The sequence below is a fragment of the Chiloscyllium plagiosum genome, chromosome 9, assembly GCF_004010195.1.
Source record: "Chiloscyllium plagiosum isolate BGI_BamShark_2017 chromosome 9, ASM401019v2, whole genome shotgun sequence".
Classification (NCBI taxonomy): Eukaryota; Metazoa; Chordata; class Chondrichthyes; order Orectolobiformes; family Hemiscylliidae; genus Chiloscyllium; species Chiloscyllium plagiosum.
Window position 1 is genome coordinate 10,694,024 of NC_057718.1, and position 17,942 is coordinate 10,711,965.

Sequence of the window (17,942 nt, forward strand, 5' to 3'; positions counted from 1 at the left end):
CCCCCCCCCCCCCCTCCTCTAGCTTATCTCTCCATGTTTCAGGCTCTCTGCCTTTATTCCTGATGGAGGGCTTTTGCCCGAAACGTCGATTTTGCCTGTCCTCGGATGCTGCCTGAATTGCTGTGCTCTTCCAGCACCACTGATCCAGAATCTGGTTTCCAGCATCTGCAGTCATTGTTTTTACCTCGTTGATTTTAACCCTACTGCGAATCCTCTTGCAAGGATGCCTGCCTTGAAGAAGTTTTCCTCTTCTCTCTACAAGAATCTCAGGGAGTCTCTCTCTCATTGCAACTCCCAGGTCATTTCCCCACCCTCCTCTAGCTTATCTCTCCATGCTTCAGGCTCTCTGCCTTTATTCCTGATGAAGGGCTTTTGCCCGAAACGTCGATTTTGCCTGTCCTCGGATGCTGCCTGAATTGCTGTGCTCTTCCAGCACCACTAATCCAAAATTTCCAGCATCTGCAGTCATTGTTTTTACCTCTTTGAGAAGGCAGATCACGGTAACTTGCTCTAGGACAATTTGGGATGGCCAGTAGATGTTGGCCCAGCTAGCACTGTATGCATAATTTTTTTTAAAAGAAGAACCTTTTCCATTGACACTACCAATCTTCCTGACTCACCAGGATCAACAAAGGGCTCACCTGTAATTAATTTACTGATACTGTCCTGCTCAAACAAACATCCTTTTTTGGCAATTCAAACAAGGAAGATTTATTGGTTCTTATGCAACTTGGGGCTTATTTGGTGTAATTCTGCAATATCAAGTAAGAAAAAAAATTGGTAACTTTTTGTTGCTGAACATTTTCTGGTTTTATTTGGCAGTGTCGCTCTGGCAGTGTCAGTGGAGACAGAAACAGATGTAGGTTCATAGATCATTACAGTGCCCTTCGGCCCTGAAAAACCAATCGGAAACCCATCCAACCTAGACTATTCCATTCTCGTGTTTCTGCGTTGGAATTGGAGATAAATAGTGAGACTGGGAAGAAGTAAAAGGAAGCTGTGATAGGGTGGAAAGCAGGAGAGATTGTACATGTAGTTAGATTTAATATTGCAACGGCTATCTTTAAATTACTAATAAAAACAAAATAAAACTCCATTCGCTGAAAATCTGAAATAAAAACAGAATTATCGATTCAAAAATACTGCAACACTGGCGGAGTATATCCACGCTTTGTTTTTTTTTGTGCATCCACAGCTCTTATTAGTCCGTGTCTTATTGAAGGGGATGAATGCTCAAAAGGGAGCGGTTTGTCCAGCCCCTCAATCAGGATGCTCCCTTTTGCGGAAGTGGTTTCAGGTTCGCCGTTTCTGTCCAGGTGTCGCTTCCGGGCTGAGCTGTGCGGTACGGTATTACCTGGCTCCAGGTAAGGAGCGCCTGCAGACGGTGGCCAGGAGCAGCGAGCCCCGAGCTCTCGGCGACATGTGCGGCTTCGGTAAGTCACTGTATTGTTCTGCATCGGTCAGAGAAGATGAAACGTGGTCCCAGTGTGTCCAGGGAAGAAAAGGATCCCGAAACGCGTTGTTGTAACCCACAACAGATAATCCCACGAATGACTCTTCCCCCCCCCTCCCCTAAAATCTTGTTAAGTAACTTCTTCACTGAGAGTTAAGTGTTAAGCAAATCCCACCTTAATGTAATGATGCATTTCCAATATTTAAATGTTTTTCCTTTTACGATTGAACATAATAGATTCAAAACAAAGGAATTCTTTTTCTGAAACATTGCAGTGAATTTGAAATGTGTTGATTGGGAATGAAGGATTAGAAACAGATTTACTGGTGATTCTTGAGATTGAAGTGGAAAACTTTGTAAAGCTGTGGTGAAATAATAGATGATTGTGACTGAATAGTATTTCAAAGCACCAAGGCAGGTAGTGGAACAAAAGGCCTACTTCTGAAAGATTCTGTGAAAAAGCTGAGATAGCTACTTCCATTTTTTTTAGATAACCAGTGCTGATTTTTCTTTTCAGTCTACAAATTGGTTGAACAAATATGGGACTATTGACACATGTTTTATAACTCTATTTGGTCAATTTCTGATGTGGAGCTAGGGAACCTTTTGTCTTTTTTTTTTAATCCCTGAGAAGAACTTTTGATTACGTTCACTCCATTACTAATGCGACCTAGTCATCGCTTCTTTTGATTACGAATTGCAGCCCTGCTACAGTTCATATGTAGCTGAACTTTCACCTTTTGCCTTTTGAAATAATCAAGTCCATGAGGAACAATGTTCTCATGGCCAGCTAACTATTTTGTACTCTTTAAGAGAACTGAGAGAGGAAAATTAGAATTAGAATTCCTACAGTGTGGAAAGAAGCCCTTCAGCCCAGCAGGTCCACACCAACCCTCTGGAGATTATCCCACTCAAACCCATTCTTCTATGTTTATCCCTGAATAAAGCATCTATCTTACACATCCCTGACCACTATGGGCAACTTAGTACGGCCAATTCACCTAATCTGCATATCTTTGGATTGTGGGAGAAAACTGGAGCAAGAGTGACAGGAGGACAATAATAAAAGACAATATGGATTTGTAAAGGATCAATAAAACCTACTGATCCTGCTGGAATCTTTTGCACAGGTGAGTTCAGGGGAATATCAGTGATTACAATGGATTTTCAAAAGATGAAGTCTGTCATGAGAAACTAATGTTGGAGTTCATGGAGTTGAGAGCAAGTTATTGACCTAGTTAAAACACAAAGCAGCAGGAGAAAGAGTCACTATAATGCACAGGAACTCTTCATTTGCAAAATGTAACCTCTGCATTCATTGTATTAATTAACAACTGGACAGCCTATTCTATCCAAATTTGTTGTATGGCACAGGGATAAATGGCATTGTATAGATTTTAAAAAATGACAAGTTATTGGTGAATTAAGTGAGTGGGCAAAACTGACAGATGTCAATGTACTTTGAATCCAAGAACAGTTGATTAGAATACTTACACTGCAATAGCTTTTTACTATTTAGTAAGCTTGAAGAGACTTGGGAGTTTATGTACACAGATCACTGAACTGTCATTGACTGCCCCAAAATAAATCAAAATAATTGTAAAATGAATGGTGGCTCAGTGGTTAGCACTGCTGCCTCACAGCACCAGGGACCAGGGCTTGACAATCCCCTCTGGCAACTGTCTGTGTGGAGTTTACATATTCTCCCAGAGTCTGCATCAGTTTTCACCAGGTGTTTTGGTTTCCTCCCACAATCCAAAGATGTACAAGTTAGGTGAATGGAGTGTGGTGCTGGAAATGCACAGCAAGTCAGGCAGCATCTGAGGCGCAAGAGAATTGATGTTTCATTCCTGATGGAGGGCTTTTGTGCAAAACGTTGATTCTCCTGCTCCCGGATGCTGCCTGATCTGCTGTGCTTTTCCAGCACCATACTTTCAACTCTAATCTCCAGCGTCTGCAGTCCTCACTTTCGCCGAGTTAGGTGAATTGGCCATGCCAATTACACATTGTGTTCAGAGATGTGTAGGTTGGGTGGATTAGCCATGGGAAATGTAGGGGTAGAGGGATGGGTATGGGTGGGATGCTTTTCGGAGGGTTGGTGTGGACTCGTTGGGCTGATTGGCCTGTTTCCACACTGTAGAGATGCTATTCTATTCATACCTTGAGAACTTGAGTATCGAGTTAGATGTCATACTGCAGTCTTTGAGGGAGAATTTTGGAAGGAGTATAACATCAAAAACTGTAAGAGTGGGATAAAACCACTGAACGTGTTTATCATGTGTGTATTAAACAAATTTAACATTGTATGTATGGTTGTTGGGTCAAAGCTACACCAATGAAGCTCTGATTTTGTGAGACTGTTGGGAGGAGCTTAGAAATTGAGGTCTTGAATGCTCATCGTTGTTCTCCATCACTCCTTTTGTCTCTTCCCTCCCTGACGTTGATCTCTACTTCTGTCTCTTTCTGGTCTTTCTGAAAGTAAGAGCAAAATAAAGTCCTTAATGTCTCTGAGCTACATGTCCTGCTTTTTAACTGCTTTGCAATGACTTACCATACCTTCTGCTCCTGGGCCCCCTGTTCTGAAATCTTTCCCTAAACATCTCTAACTTTCCATGTCTCTTTCTCTGCTCCTTTTAAAATGGTCCTCAAAACCTACCTCTTTGACCAAGCTCATGGTTACCTGTCTGATACATCCATGTGTGGCTGAATGTGAAACTTTATTGGGATTGCTCCTGTTAAGGACCTTTAGGATACATTGCTCCGTTTAAATGTGCTGTATAAATGCAATTTGTTGCTCGTATCATTACCCTGGAAGTGGTTGCAACAGATTTGTAATTTTAGGATTGAAACAGCAGGTGTACAAGGATTATTGGTTGAAAGCATTCAGACTTGCATGCTGACAACTTTCATACAAATTTTAATTGATTTTAAATTATTCAGATAATTCAACTCTTGGCAACATCAGCAGTCAATTATTCAGTTGAATAGAAAACGACCAGATCTACCCACACTTGTTGCATTGACTTGTGTTGAGTGAATAATTGCGCTTTTAAATCATCTACCCATTTAGTTATATCACAGTAATTAGTTGCAAATACTTGTTTTGTGAGGTCCCTTTGACATCCCAAAGCCAGTTCTTGGACTTAAATAGTTGTGCTAAGGGTGGAAGCAAATGATGTTGTGCAGATCAAAATACGCTGTATGTGCCTTGATAATGAAGGGGACATGTATACCTTAGTCTGGATTTGATTTTAGCACATTTATTTCATGCCAGGTTAGTTTGAGCAAGCTGAAGTCAGGGTAAGAATATTCAGATGAACAAAAACAAACATTACTAGAGAAGCTCAGCAGGTCTGGCAGCATCTGTGGAGAGAAAACAGTTAATGTTTTGGGTCCATTGACCCTTCAGAATTATTCAGAAAATGTTGAAGTTTGGTGCAAGGCTCTGAAAGGTCTTGCCTTTGTTGAGCTGCAGAAGTTTGTTGAGAACTTGTTTCCGTGCTGAGCAAGTGGTGATCAAGAAATCAAAGGTAGCTGCAGACAAGTTAAAGCTGGGCATCATCAGCATGCAATTAAATGCTTACTCTTATCTCTGGGTATTGTTGTTGAGAATGAGTAAGCAAAGGTCAAAGGGTTGAGGGAAATGGTGTGTTCAGGAGGTGATGTAATGGGAGGTAGGTGCTGGTATTGTAGAGAGGGCGAAGAAGATGATATTTTGAAACCTCTGGACTCACCAGTATTCCCAACGTAAGATGAGCTACGTTTCCAGTCAGAAGAAGGTTTTGATTGGATTAGACTGGTATTTTGTAGAAGGTAAGCAAATTCCTCCCTTCCCAATTTAAGATAATCTTGAAAGCCTGACTCTTACATGCATACATTTCTGATTAAATAATATCTGATAAACTGATTCTGCTGAGGGCGGGTCATGCCAAGTGCAAATAAAAAAACACTTTGCAAATATTTGTGTTTTGGTTCAAATAGCAATTCAACTTATCACTCAATACTTTTTTTAAAAGAGCTTTTGCGCTGCAAGACCCACATCAAATTTAACAGTATTATTTGTCCTTCTTCATCACTGCCTCCGATAATTAGCATTGTCAAATTATGAAGCTACTTGTTGCCAGCTTTTTTTTTGTAAATATATTTATTAGCGCAAAAAAATTTTCTGACTTTTATAAAATTATTGAAAATACAACCAATAACAAATACCAGTATAATAAAGAGAAAGCAAACACAAATTACAATACAACTACTGTCTACTGTCTACTAACTACTAACCTACCCTATAATACAAAACAAAACCTAATACTGTGCAAAACAACACCAATAAATAAGTGACTAATAGATCAAAAAAAAAGCAAAAGAAAACAAAAACACAAAGTATCTATGCTCGACACAAAGCTCCCAAACAAAAGAACGGGACCGTTGTGTATATACCCGTGTTAACTCAGGAGTACCCCCTCCAGGGCTCAACAAACCTAACCGTCCTGGTTAAACAAACTCCCTAGTTAAAATAACTGACAAATCTATATCCAAATAACCCAAATACAGCTGCCATGTCTTATAAAAATGGTCTGTTGTGTAGTGTACCATGTTTGTAAAACATGCCAACGGAATGTGCTCCATAATTAGTTTCCACCATCCCAGCAAACCTGGCGGGTTCTCAACTCACCCAATTCATCAGAATATTCTTCTGTGCACAGTATGCAAGAATATTAAATAGTATCTTCCCATGCCCATCTAAGGATGATAAATTCGGTAGACGTAGAGGATAGATATTGGGTCTACTTTAACTTAAGTCCTCAATACCCTCCCTATCTCTCCTGCCACAGTGCTCCAATTAACATGGAGCCTGTGGCATGTCCAGAAGCAATGGGTAAGAGTACCTACACTTATTTTACATTTGGGGCACATTGAAGATGCCCCTTTTTAAACTTCACCAGACGGTCCGGTGCCAGATGAACCCTGTGCAGGACTTTTAATTGCATAGCACATGTCCTATTACAGATTGAGATCTTTTGTGCATTCTTCCATGTTTCAGAAGAGATCTCCACTCCTAGCTCTTGCTCCCAGACCTCATGTAATGGGAAATATCCTGCCAGGCCCTGCCACCCAGCAGGTGATAGAAGGCACTAACCAAAAAGGTGCTTGTGGAACCTAGCAACAACCTCTTAATACCGGGCTTATAAGGACTTAGTAAAAAGCGTAGTCATCTTCTGGATGAAATCCCTAATCTGGAAAAAAAATGGAAAATATCTCTGCTGGACAACTCAGTTGCTCAAAAGACCTCATTACATCCCCCTCAAACAAGTCTCCCAAACTGGAAATGCCATAGTGTGAACCCCGAGTCCATCACCCCTGTTCGGAACCTTGGCATACCAACCATAGGCATAAGTGGCGAAGTCTTGGATAAGCAATCCTCACTCTGACGCATTGCCCTCCATGCCTTGACTGTACTAACAACAATGGGTTTCTGACAGTGGTCCATAACTGTCCTCCTCTTATTCATGAACAACAGGTTAATAAGAGGGTACTTTGCCTGGGAGGTCTTGATATCCAGCCATATTGAACCTGGATCGTTATCTACTCAATCACAAAGGACAACAGGGAACTCAGCTGATACCTCCTAATGTCTGGGAAATCAATTCCTCCCCCTCCTTGAGGCAACTGCAATTTAGTAAGTTTGATGAGGGGCTGCCCACGATGCCAGACAAAGGAACCAAACCAACCCATAAGTTACCACAGTGTTGACCTGGGAAACATCATAGGGAGCATATGCATGGGAAACAGCAAATGAGGAAGAACATTTCATCATGATAAGAGATATTTGGCCCAACCATGAAATTGGAAGAGCCTCCCATCTCTGCAGATCCCACCTAATATTGTCGAGCAAGTGAGCAAAGTTAGTCCGAAATAACCGATCAAACTTGGGGGTAATAAAAATTCCTAGGTATCGGAACACTGCCCGTGTCCACTTAAAAGGGAACTTAGGTCCACTTTCAACCGCTGGCACTTCCTTGAAGTTCCCAAAGGCAGAGCCTCCGATTTTGCAAAGTTGTTCTTATATCCTGAAATAGCCCCAACGAATTGATACATTGTATCTGATGTGGCATGGAGGTCATCAAAAGGACATCATCCGCATACCGTGTAATCTTGTGTACTCTCAATCCCACATCCGGAGCGGTTATGTGGACGTTCTGACATTTGGCCTCTGCCATCACCAATGTAAACAACAATTTGTGTGAAAGGGGCAGTCTTGACGACTACCCCTACCAATCCTAAAGTTCCCAGACATCACCCCATTGATGATGACCGTGGCTAGAAGGTGGCAATTATAAAACCCCCACCTACCTAGCAAAGACCCACCCAACCCAAACAACTCTAAGACATTTAAAAAATACGGCCATTTCACCCAGTCAAGTGCTTTCTCTGCATCTAAGGAAATCAGCAACCCCTGAATAGATCGTTGCTGACAAACTTGGACCATGTTCAGCAACCTTCTAATATTATTGGAAGACCTACGGCCCTTTTATAAAACCTGTCTGATCCTCTTTAACAATATGGGGCAACACCTTTTCCAATCTCAGCACCAAGATCTTAGACAGAATCTTGAAATTTGAATTTAATAGAGAGATGGGCCTGTATGAGGCACAATCCTCAGGAACCTTCCCCTTTAAGAATTAAGGAAATATTAGCTTCTCTCAAAGATGGTGGTAAGCGTTCATGCATATAGGAGTGATTGTACATCTCCAACATCGACCTTGACAGAATTTATAGAACATAGAAGAATACAGCGCAGTACAGGCCCTTCGGCCCTCGATGTTGCGCCGATCCAAGCCCACCTAACCTACACTAGCCCACTATCCTCCATATGCCTAACCAATGCCCGCTTAAATGCCCATAATGACCATTCATACCCCGGATTTCGTCTAGCATGTGTTCAGAAGGCATTTCCCGTGGGGACGGAATCTCCTTACAATACATTTCATCTGATTTATAAATTCATGCAACAGTCAGCATGCTTTCCACAGACCAATCAAAAACATGCACTTATTTTATGGTTATCGATATCCAATCACAATTAGTCATTCTGGTTAGTAAACTGGTCTCACCGTATTGTATTCAGCCAAGGACAACTTCCGAACACTTGTCTCATTATAAAACATAATTTCTAGCAGAGAACATTTTTATCTCAAATACACTTTTTTCCTTGTCATTAAAATTTTTCTTGCCCTTTTTCTGTGACTGCTTCTGTGTGTAACAGTTACACAGTCTCCCACTCAGTTGGCTGGATGGTTGGTTTGTGATGCAGAGGGAGGCCACCAGCGCAGGTTCAATTCCCCACACTGACAGAGGTTACCGTAAAGGGGATGCTCTCTCAACCTCACCCCATCACCCGTGTGGTGACCTTCAACATAAACCACCATGAATGGTCTCTCTAATGATAGTTATTTGTGACTCTAATCTCGCAATGTTAGCATTTTAAGTTTTTAGCAAATTTTTTTATTGAAAAATATATTTTTCCTAGTCCAAACCTCCAACTCACCCTCAATGCCATATCTCCGTATTTTCTGCAGTAGCCTACCATGGGGAACCTTATCAAACGCCTTACTAAAATCCATATATACCACATCTACCGCTTTCCCTTCATCAATCTCTTTCGTCACGTTTTCAAAGAATTCAATAAGGTTTGTGAGGCACGACTTGCCCTTCACAAAACCATGCTGACTATCCTTGTTCACATTATTCCTATCCAGATGTGCATAAATCCTATCCCTTACTATTCTCTCTAAGACTTTGCCCACAACAGAAGTGCGACTCGCCGGCCTATAGTTACTAGGGTTATCCCTACTCCCCTTCTTGAACAAGGGAACCACATTTGCTCGCCTCCAATCTTCTGGCACTACTCCTGTAGACAACGAGGACATAAATATCAAGGCCAATGGCCTGCAATCTCCTCCCTTGCTTCCCAGAGAATCCTAGGATAAATACCATCAGGCCCAGGGGACTTGTCTATTTTCACGCTTTCCAGAATTTCCAACACCCCTTCTCTACAAACCTCAGCCATCCATTCTACTTAATTGTGACTCAGTATTCACATTGACAACAATGTCCTGTTCCTGAGTGAATACTGACGAAAAGTATTCATTCAGCGTCTCCCCAATCTCTTCAGCCTCCACTCGCAACTTCCCACTACTATCCTTGACTGGACCTATTCCTACCCTAGTCATTCTTTTATTCCTGACATACCTATAGAAAGCCTTAGGGTTTTCCCTAATCCTACCAACTAAGGACCTTTCATGTCCCCTCCTTGCTGCAAACTCCTTCAAACTCCTTATAAAACTCACCTGGGAGACCATCAGGGCCAAGCATTTCCCACTCTGAAATTGCCTAGCTGCCTCCTGTATTTACTGAACTGTCAAGGGGAAATTAAGGAGAGAGGTCTGGTCCAAGGTTACCTCTGGGAGGTCCAGGTTCTTAAAAAAAGCCTCACCTGTCCTTGCAACCTTCAGACTGATACAATTCAGAGTAAAAATTCCGAAAAGCCTCATTAATCTTTTTGGCATCATGTGTAAGGACCCTGGCACTGTCTCTGATTGCAGTATTGAATTGGGGAGCACATTTTTTCCTAGTCATGTATGCTAAATACTTTCCTGGCCTATCACCATACTCAAACAGGCTTTGTCTAGCAAAACCAAGTTTGTTCTTTGCGGTTTATGTAAGTATTGAATTCAAGGCAGCCCGGAGGGCTGTGATCTGCTATAGCTTAGTCACAGAAGGCTGTGCAAAACGTGCTGCCTCGGTGGCTTTCAATCGCGCCTCAAGTGGACGCTGCTGTTCCTCCTTCTGTCTTTTCCCTAGCCAAATAGGAAATAGCTAATCCCCAGCAAAGGCCTGAGCAGTCTCCCATAGCATAGACTGACTACTAGCCGTGCCTGAGTTGATAGTCAAGAATTCCTGAAATTCCTTCAGAAAGTATTCCACAAATTTGAAATCCTTAAGGAGAAAAGGATCCAGACGCCAGTGCCGCAAACCTAGCCCCTCACTCTTGGCCTTAACTTCCAAATATACCGCCACATGATCAGAGATAGCTATGATCCCAATTTTACAACCCATAAATGAATCCGGAAGGGCCGAGGGAGCCAGAAGGAGATCAATCCTCATTTGACATTTATGTGGGTTTGAAGAAAAGGGTGAAGACATCTCCAAATGTCCACCAGCTCTAACTCCTTGCATAAGTCAGTCACGTGCTTGGCCTGTGAAGAAATAGTTGGAAGCCCACGAGGCATCCTGTCCACTGTTGGATCCAAAAGACAATTGAAATCCACCCCCCTCCCCCCGATGATGATGTGCCGTGTTCCAGAGGCACTCTGCTTAGAGAAGGCACTAATCAAAAATTTGATTGGATGTACCGGAGGACAGTAGACATTTAAAATGCCGTATTCCTCTACATGTATCAGGGCCTTAAGTATCGCAAACCACCCCTGCTCATCTTTCACCTGCTCTAATAATGCGAACGGAAGATTTTTCTGGATAAGTACTGCCACTCCCCTACTTTTAGTAGTAATGGATGAAAAGAATACCCAGTCATAATCCCCCCCCACTGTAGCTTCAGGTGTTCCCCATCATCAAGATGGGTTTCCTGCAACAAAGCAATATCAACCCTTTCCCTCTTAAGGCTAGAAAGTACTTTTTTTTTCCTTTTAACAGGTGAATGACTTCCCCTGATGTTCCAAGTGCACCGTTTAACAAGACACTTAGCCATATCCCCTTTCAGAGACCCTTGAACCCCTGGGAGGAAGAACCCTGCTTACAATGCGCCAAGCACAAGTAAATAAAGACTCATAGAGTCAAAGAGTAGTTTTTGTTTACACAATTCTATCATAATTACAAACCACTATTACTACCAAAAAACTACAAAGAAAACCAACTATAAAACCTTGAACGGAAGACTCTTTCCCCCTGCCCATCCCCTCCTTCTCAACTCCTTCAAGCCCGGTCTGTGCCCCAGCCTTAAGCAAAAAAAAAGGAAATCCTTAAATCAACAAAAAAAAGTCAGGTTAAGCACTCAGCCCATCCCCAGCTTCATGTCACCCCTACTTGTGACTAAAGGAGAAAGAGAACAAGCAAAAAAAGAGACAACAAAGGACATCCACAAAATTTCTCAAAAAAAAACAGTTAGGTAAAAAAAGATCAACATATTCCAAGTTTTTTTAAAATTATTAGGGAGAGAGAAAGGAAGATGCAGGGAAAAAAGGAAAAAGAGGACGAACATTAAAATAGACGGTCTGGTCTGAAGAATGCGGTTAAAGTTTTTAGCTTTATCCGCTGAGTCAAATGTATAAACTGAGTCCTTGAGGCTGAAACGGAGCATCTCATGGAGTACTGGATACCAAGTTCCTTAGCCTCTTTTTAACTTAAAGGATGGACTTCCTCTTTTGAGTTGTGCAGCAGTGCCTGTGGATCTTTTCCCAGTGATCTGGAGGCTTCTATTACTTTTTGCTTGTCCTTGTATGAGTGAAAGTGCACTAGGGGGCGCTGTACTGGCCCTGACCTGTGCACTGCGACCGATACGCCCTTTTGATCAGCAGCCGGCTGGACTTGATTCAAAGGCCCAGGAACTCAAGCAGCCAGTGTTCAAAGAATTTGACTGGCTGCCCACCTCCTTCACCCTCTGAGAGCCCAACAATCCAAAGATTCATCCTCCGACCTTGATTTTAGAGGTTGTCGCCTTGGTCTAGTAAGGCTCGCACCTCCTGTTCCGGTACCTGGATCCAACTGGATGAGGACTCCATCACCCCTTCCGAGACCTTGGTTTGACACTCCACCTCCAGCTGCTCTCCGAGGCTCTGGATCTCCCGGTCATGGTTCTGCAGCATGGGCATGATGGGTTGGATCTGGGCACGATTCTCACGGATCTCCTCAATTGCAGCCCCAACTTTTGAGGTAAGTCTCTCCATCACCGCTGCCAATTCCTGAGAGTCTCAGGTCCCTGGGGGCAGTTCAGGAGAGGCTGCTGCTGCTGCAGTCTCTGGTATGCATCGTGCTGCAGGACAGTGTCCTCTTTGCCGCTGTTTGCTTGCTCCTTTTCCCTTTGGCATCCTTCCCTTTCCCAAATATTAACAAATATGTGTTCTGTAAGGTTTTGAACTAATAATTTCTCCACATAAGTTGGCCTGGGATGGTTTAAAGAAAATAATATGCCTTGGCTGTTCGGCAGAGTCATCCATGGCAGTTCTACAGAATTGCTGCCATCTTAGAGTTGTTGCCAGACTTTTAAGACACCATTCAACCTACTTCCTATGTTATTGGTGTCTTTGGCAAGACTGACATTGTTGTTCATCCTAATTGTCATTGAACTGAATGGCTTGCTTGGCCATTTCAGAGGGCAGTTAAGAGTCAAACACATTGCAGTGGGTCTGCAGGTGTGTAGGCCAGATCCGACGGAAATGGCAGATTGCTTTCCCTAAAGGGGAGTGGGTTTTTACAGCAATCAACGATAGCTCATCTTTATTTTCAATTCCAAATTTTTATTTATTGATATTCAGTTTCCACAGCTGCCTTGATGGGATTTGCATCCATGTCCCCAGAACATTATCCTTTTGATTACTATTTCAGTTATTACTATTGCTACTGTATAAACTGAGACCACAACCACTATTGACTGGTAGAGGAGGCTTGAAGGACTAAATGGCCTATTCTTTTTAATCATTCTGTTCAGACATGTTATGTCACATACACAAACAGATATTGCTGGAAAAACTCTAAGTCTGGGAGCTGCTGTTCCTAGATAAATCTACATTTGACATTTATGAGCTTTTTCAAAAGCCAAAAATCAAACAACAACAGATTTGTTTGAAATTGCAATTTCAAATAAACCTGTTGGACTGTAACCTAGTGTTTTATTTTTGACCTTGTCCACCCCAGTTCAACTGTGGCATCTCCACATAATTTTTAAAAGCCAGTTGACCCGAGTTCAGAACCAGCATGTTTCTGTGAGGATGAAAGATGATGATGGTAAGATTTGGGAACCTTGGACGACAAGAGATGTAAGTTTAGTTGAAAATAAAAATAAATGTTATGTTTAGGAAACAGAAATTAAACAAAGCCCGTGAGTATATTGGAAGCAGAAAATAATTTTTCAAAAATTGGGTGGGCTAGAAAGGGCCATGAAATGTCCTTGGCAATGCAGAGTCCCAAGGCATTTTATACCTATTAGGAGGAAGAAGGTAAATAGGGAAAAGGTAGGTTCACTCAAGGATAAAGGGCATTTGTGTGTGGAGCTAGAGGGAGTGGTGAGATCGTTAATAAGTGCTTTGCTTCAGTATTCACCAAAGAGAGAGACATGAATAATGGCAACTTTAAAGAGGGGTTTGTTGTTACTCTCTAAGGCATATCGATATTAAAAAGGAGAACGTGTTGGGTGGCTTGAAACACATCTCACTGTATACTAAAGGGAGCAAGGGAGGAGATTGTTGAGGCCTTGACAGAGGATACAGAGATCTCTTTAGCCACAGGCAAGATCCCAGAAGGCTGGAGAAAAGCCAGTGTTGTTTCAACGTTTTGAGAAGGGCAACAGGGATAATCCAGGAAATTATAGACTGGGTAGTCCTACATCAATGGCAGGGAAAGTATTGGAGAAGATTCTGAGGGACAAGGTTTATTTGCATTTAGAGAAGAGTTGACTTGTTGGCAGTAGTCAACATGGCTTTATGCAGGCAAGGTCTTGTCTTACAAACTTGCTTGTATGTTTTGAGGAAATTACAAAGATAATTGATTGAGGTTAAGGTGGTAGATCTTGTCTACATGGACTTTACAAAAGCATTTCACAAGGTCCCTAATGATAGGCTGGTCCAGAAGATCAAATTGCATTTAATCCACATGAGTTGGTAAGTTAGATCAAAATTGGCTAGGCTTTCAAATCTAGAGTAGTTGTAGAAGTTTGTTTTTCTGACTAGAGATCTGTAACCAGTGTGGCTGTGCAAGGATCAGTACAAAGACCTCCTGTTGTTTGCAATTTATATAAATTATTTAGATGAAAATGTTTTAATAAATTAGCAGATGACGTGAAAATTGCTGGAGTTGTGGATAGTTAGGAAGGATATCAAAGGATGCAGCAGGATATAGATCAGCTGGAAAGTTTTGGGGAGAAATGGCAGATGGAGGTTAGTCCAGATAATTGTGAGGTGATGCATTTCGGAAATCCAAATGCAAGAGAAAAGTAAATGGCCGGACCCTTAGAGCATTGATTTACAGAGAAAACTTGACATCCAAGTTCATAACTCCCTGCAAGTGGAAACACAAGTGGATAAGATGGTGAAGAAAACATACAGCAAGCTTGCCTTCATTATTTGGGGCACTGAGTGGAAAAGTTGGTAAGTCATTCCGCAACTGTATAAGACTTTGGTCAGGCCACATCAGGAGTACTCTGCATAGTTCTGGTTGCCGCACTATAGCATGGATGTGGAGAATTTTGAAGATGCAGAAGAGGTTTAGCAGGATGTTGCCGAGCTTAGTGTATATTGGCTATAAGGAGAGGTTGGACAATCCTAGTTTGTTTTCAGTGGAGTATCAGAGGCTAAGGAGCAGGGGCACACCCTAATAGAAATACATAAAATTTGAGGGGCATTGGTAGAGTGGGCAGTCGGAGTCTCTTTGCCAGGTGGAAATGTCAAATATGAGGGGGCATAGATTTAAGGTAAGAGGGGCAAAGTAGGCACCTGGAATGCTGCTAGCGGAAATGGTAGAAGCACATATGTTAGCAAGATTTGAGGCATTCAGGTAGACAGTAAAAGGATATACAGTAGACCATGTGCAGGCAGGTGGCTTTAGTTGAGAATAGCATTGTGGTCAGCACAGGGGTGGCCTGGAGGGAGTGTTCCTGTACAATTCTGTGGAGAGAAAAGAGTTAATGTTTTGAGTCCCATGTTTTGATGAAATGTCACTAGACTTTAAACACTAACTCTGGCAGCATCTACAAAGAGAAAACAGACTGTGATTTCTCCAGAAATTTCTGGTTTTATTTGTTTTATTTCTCCAGTTCATTTTTTTTAAAACAGGATGTTATTACCCCAACACTACCACCTAACAGCGATTATTTTCCCCAGCACCCATGTGTGTGTGCGCAGGTGAGAGACACAAGGTGCACGAATCTTTTTATTCAATTTCCACCACCAGGAAGTAAGAAAATACTCGAGTGGCCAGTGACAAGCACTGCCCCTCACATCAAAGGGCAGTGCTGCATGATCAAACAGTGAAGGGGAGGGCAGGGATTAAATCAAAATAGTTGGACAAAAAATAATACGCTCCACTCCCTGCGGTGCCCACCTCTCCCTGAACAGCTCAAAGGTGTTGGTGGACACCGCGTACTCCTTCTCCAGATACACCCAGGCTCTAACATATCCAGTTCATTGTTTTGTGTTATGGCACATGCCAACGGTAGGTGGGACTTGAACCGGGGCCTTTTGCACCCAAGGTATAGACACTGCCACTCTGCTGCAGGAATTCATCAAATCACAGAATCCCTACAGTGCAGATTTGAGGCCTTTCATGACATATGGTAAACTGGCCAGATTTGCCGAGGGTTAATGAGGAGCGACCTTTTATTAAATTCCTTTGGTGAATCTGGAAGGTTTATGTGGAAGATCTTTGCCTCTCTTTTGTTTTTGAACCTTTCTTTCCTCAATGCATGTGCAAACTAGTTGTTCTTTGCTTCAACAGATAAGGTGAAGGGTCCCCGGAATTTAATGAGAAAGGGAATCGCGCTAATTTTTCTTGGGCACATCAACTTCATTGTTGGCGCAATCGTTCATGGCACTGTCCTGAGGCACATTTCAAAACCTGAAGGAAAAGTGACTGCTGAGTATTCGGTGGCCAACATTATTTGTGTCATCTCAGGTTTGTTGGTGAGTTCCTATATTGCATTTATTTTATTGGAGTGAACTGCATTCATCCTGCCTGGAGTGTTGCTGTCAAATTCTTGATTTGATGGAATTAGATGCTCATGAATGTTGTTTCATGAGAGAATAACAGGACTTGCATTTCCAGAGCAACTTTCACAATATTGTAACATCTTTTAAGGGTTGATAGCCAAGAAAGCATTTTCATCTGAAGTGCACCTGTAATGGTTGAATAAGGCCTCAGTTTATCATCTTGACCAAAAGATAGAAACTTGGATTGTGTAGTACTCCCTCAGAACTGCACTAGAAGTGGCAGCCTAAATTTTGCACTTAAACTATGGAGTAGGACTTAAAGCAACAACCTCTTGGGAGAACAAATGTTACTTATGGGCAGCTATAATTCGGGCTGAGATTTTTTTTTAATCCTTGAGTGTTGCCATGGCTTGTTTGGAAGGAGTCTCAACAGTCAGAGGGTTGTGAGTATAGTAGCTACTTTAGAGATCAATACAGAATGTAGCGTGACAGTCCTGGTACTAGTACTGAGGCATGGCCAGAGCATCATCTTCAAACCAAGACCCTGTCTGATGCCTTGAGTGGGCATTAAAGCTTGTGGCACAACATCAAAGAAGAGCTGAAAATGTGTTGCTGGAAAAGCGCAGCAGGTCAGGCAGCATCCAGGGAACAGGAGAATCGACGTTTCGGGCATAAGCCCTTCAGGAATGAGGAAAGTGCGTCCAGCAGGCTAAGATAAAAGGTAGGGAGGAGGGACTTGGGGGAGGGGCGTCGGAAATGAGATAGGTGGAGGGAGGTCAAGGTGAGGGAGATAGGGTGGGGGCGGAGAGGTCAGAAAGATGATTGCAGGTTAGGAAGGCGGTGCTGAGTTCGAGGGATTTGACTGAGACAAGGTGGGGGGAGGGGAAATGAGGAAACTGGAGAAATCCGAGTTCATCCCTTCTGGTTAGAGGGTTCCCAGGCAGAAGATGAGGCGCTCTTCCTCCAACCGTCATGTTGCCATGGTCTGGCGATGGAGGAGTCCAAGGACCTGCATGTTCTTGGTGGAGTGGGGGGGGAGTTAAAGTGTTGGGCTACAGGGTGGTTGGGTTGATTGGACCGGGTGTCCCAGAGGTGTTCTCTGAAACATTCCTCAAGTTGGCGGCCTGTCTCCCCAATATAGAGGAGGCCAAATCGGGTGCAGTGGATGCAATAGATGATGTGGAGGTGCAGGTGAATTTGTGGCGGATATGGAAGTGTCCCTTGGGGCCTTGGAGGGAAGTAAGGGGGCAGGTGTGGGCGCAAGTTTGGAACCGCCACCAGGACAGAACCCCACTGGTCCTCACCTACCACCCCAACCATCTCCATGTACAACGTATCATCCGCCGTCATTTCCGCCACCTCCAAACGGACCCCACCATCAGTGATATATTTCCCTCCCCTCCCCTATCAGCATTCCGTAAAGACCACTCCCTCCGTGACTCCCTCGTCAGGTCCACACCCCCCCACCAACCCAACCTCCACTCCCAACACCTTCCCCTGCAACCGCAAGAAATGCAAAACTTGCGCCCACACCTCCCCCCTTACTTCCCTCCAAG

At 42.9% G+C, this 17,942-nt stretch overlaps 1 protein-coding gene across 2 annotated transcripts in view; it reads left to right on the top strand.

Moving 5' to 3' along the window:
- The first annotated feature begins 1,209 nt into the window (after positions 1-1,209).
- The window catches only part of LOC122552611 (keratinocyte-associated protein 3-like), a 37,415-nt gene continuing 20,682 nt past the window's right edge, over positions 1,210-17,942 (top strand). Inside the window, exons 1-2 of one of the 2 annotated variants that reach the window (XM_043695363.1) lie at positions 1,210-1,433; positions 16,175-16,359. In XM_043695363.1, the coding sequence (XP_043551298.1) occupies positions 1,226-1,433; positions 16,175-16,359 (393 nt within the window). In that variant the 5' untranslated portion in view covers positions 1,210-1,225. The remainder of the gene's footprint in view (positions 1,434-16,174; positions 16,360-17,942) is intronic. The other variant, XM_043695362.1, reaches the window with a different exon arrangement.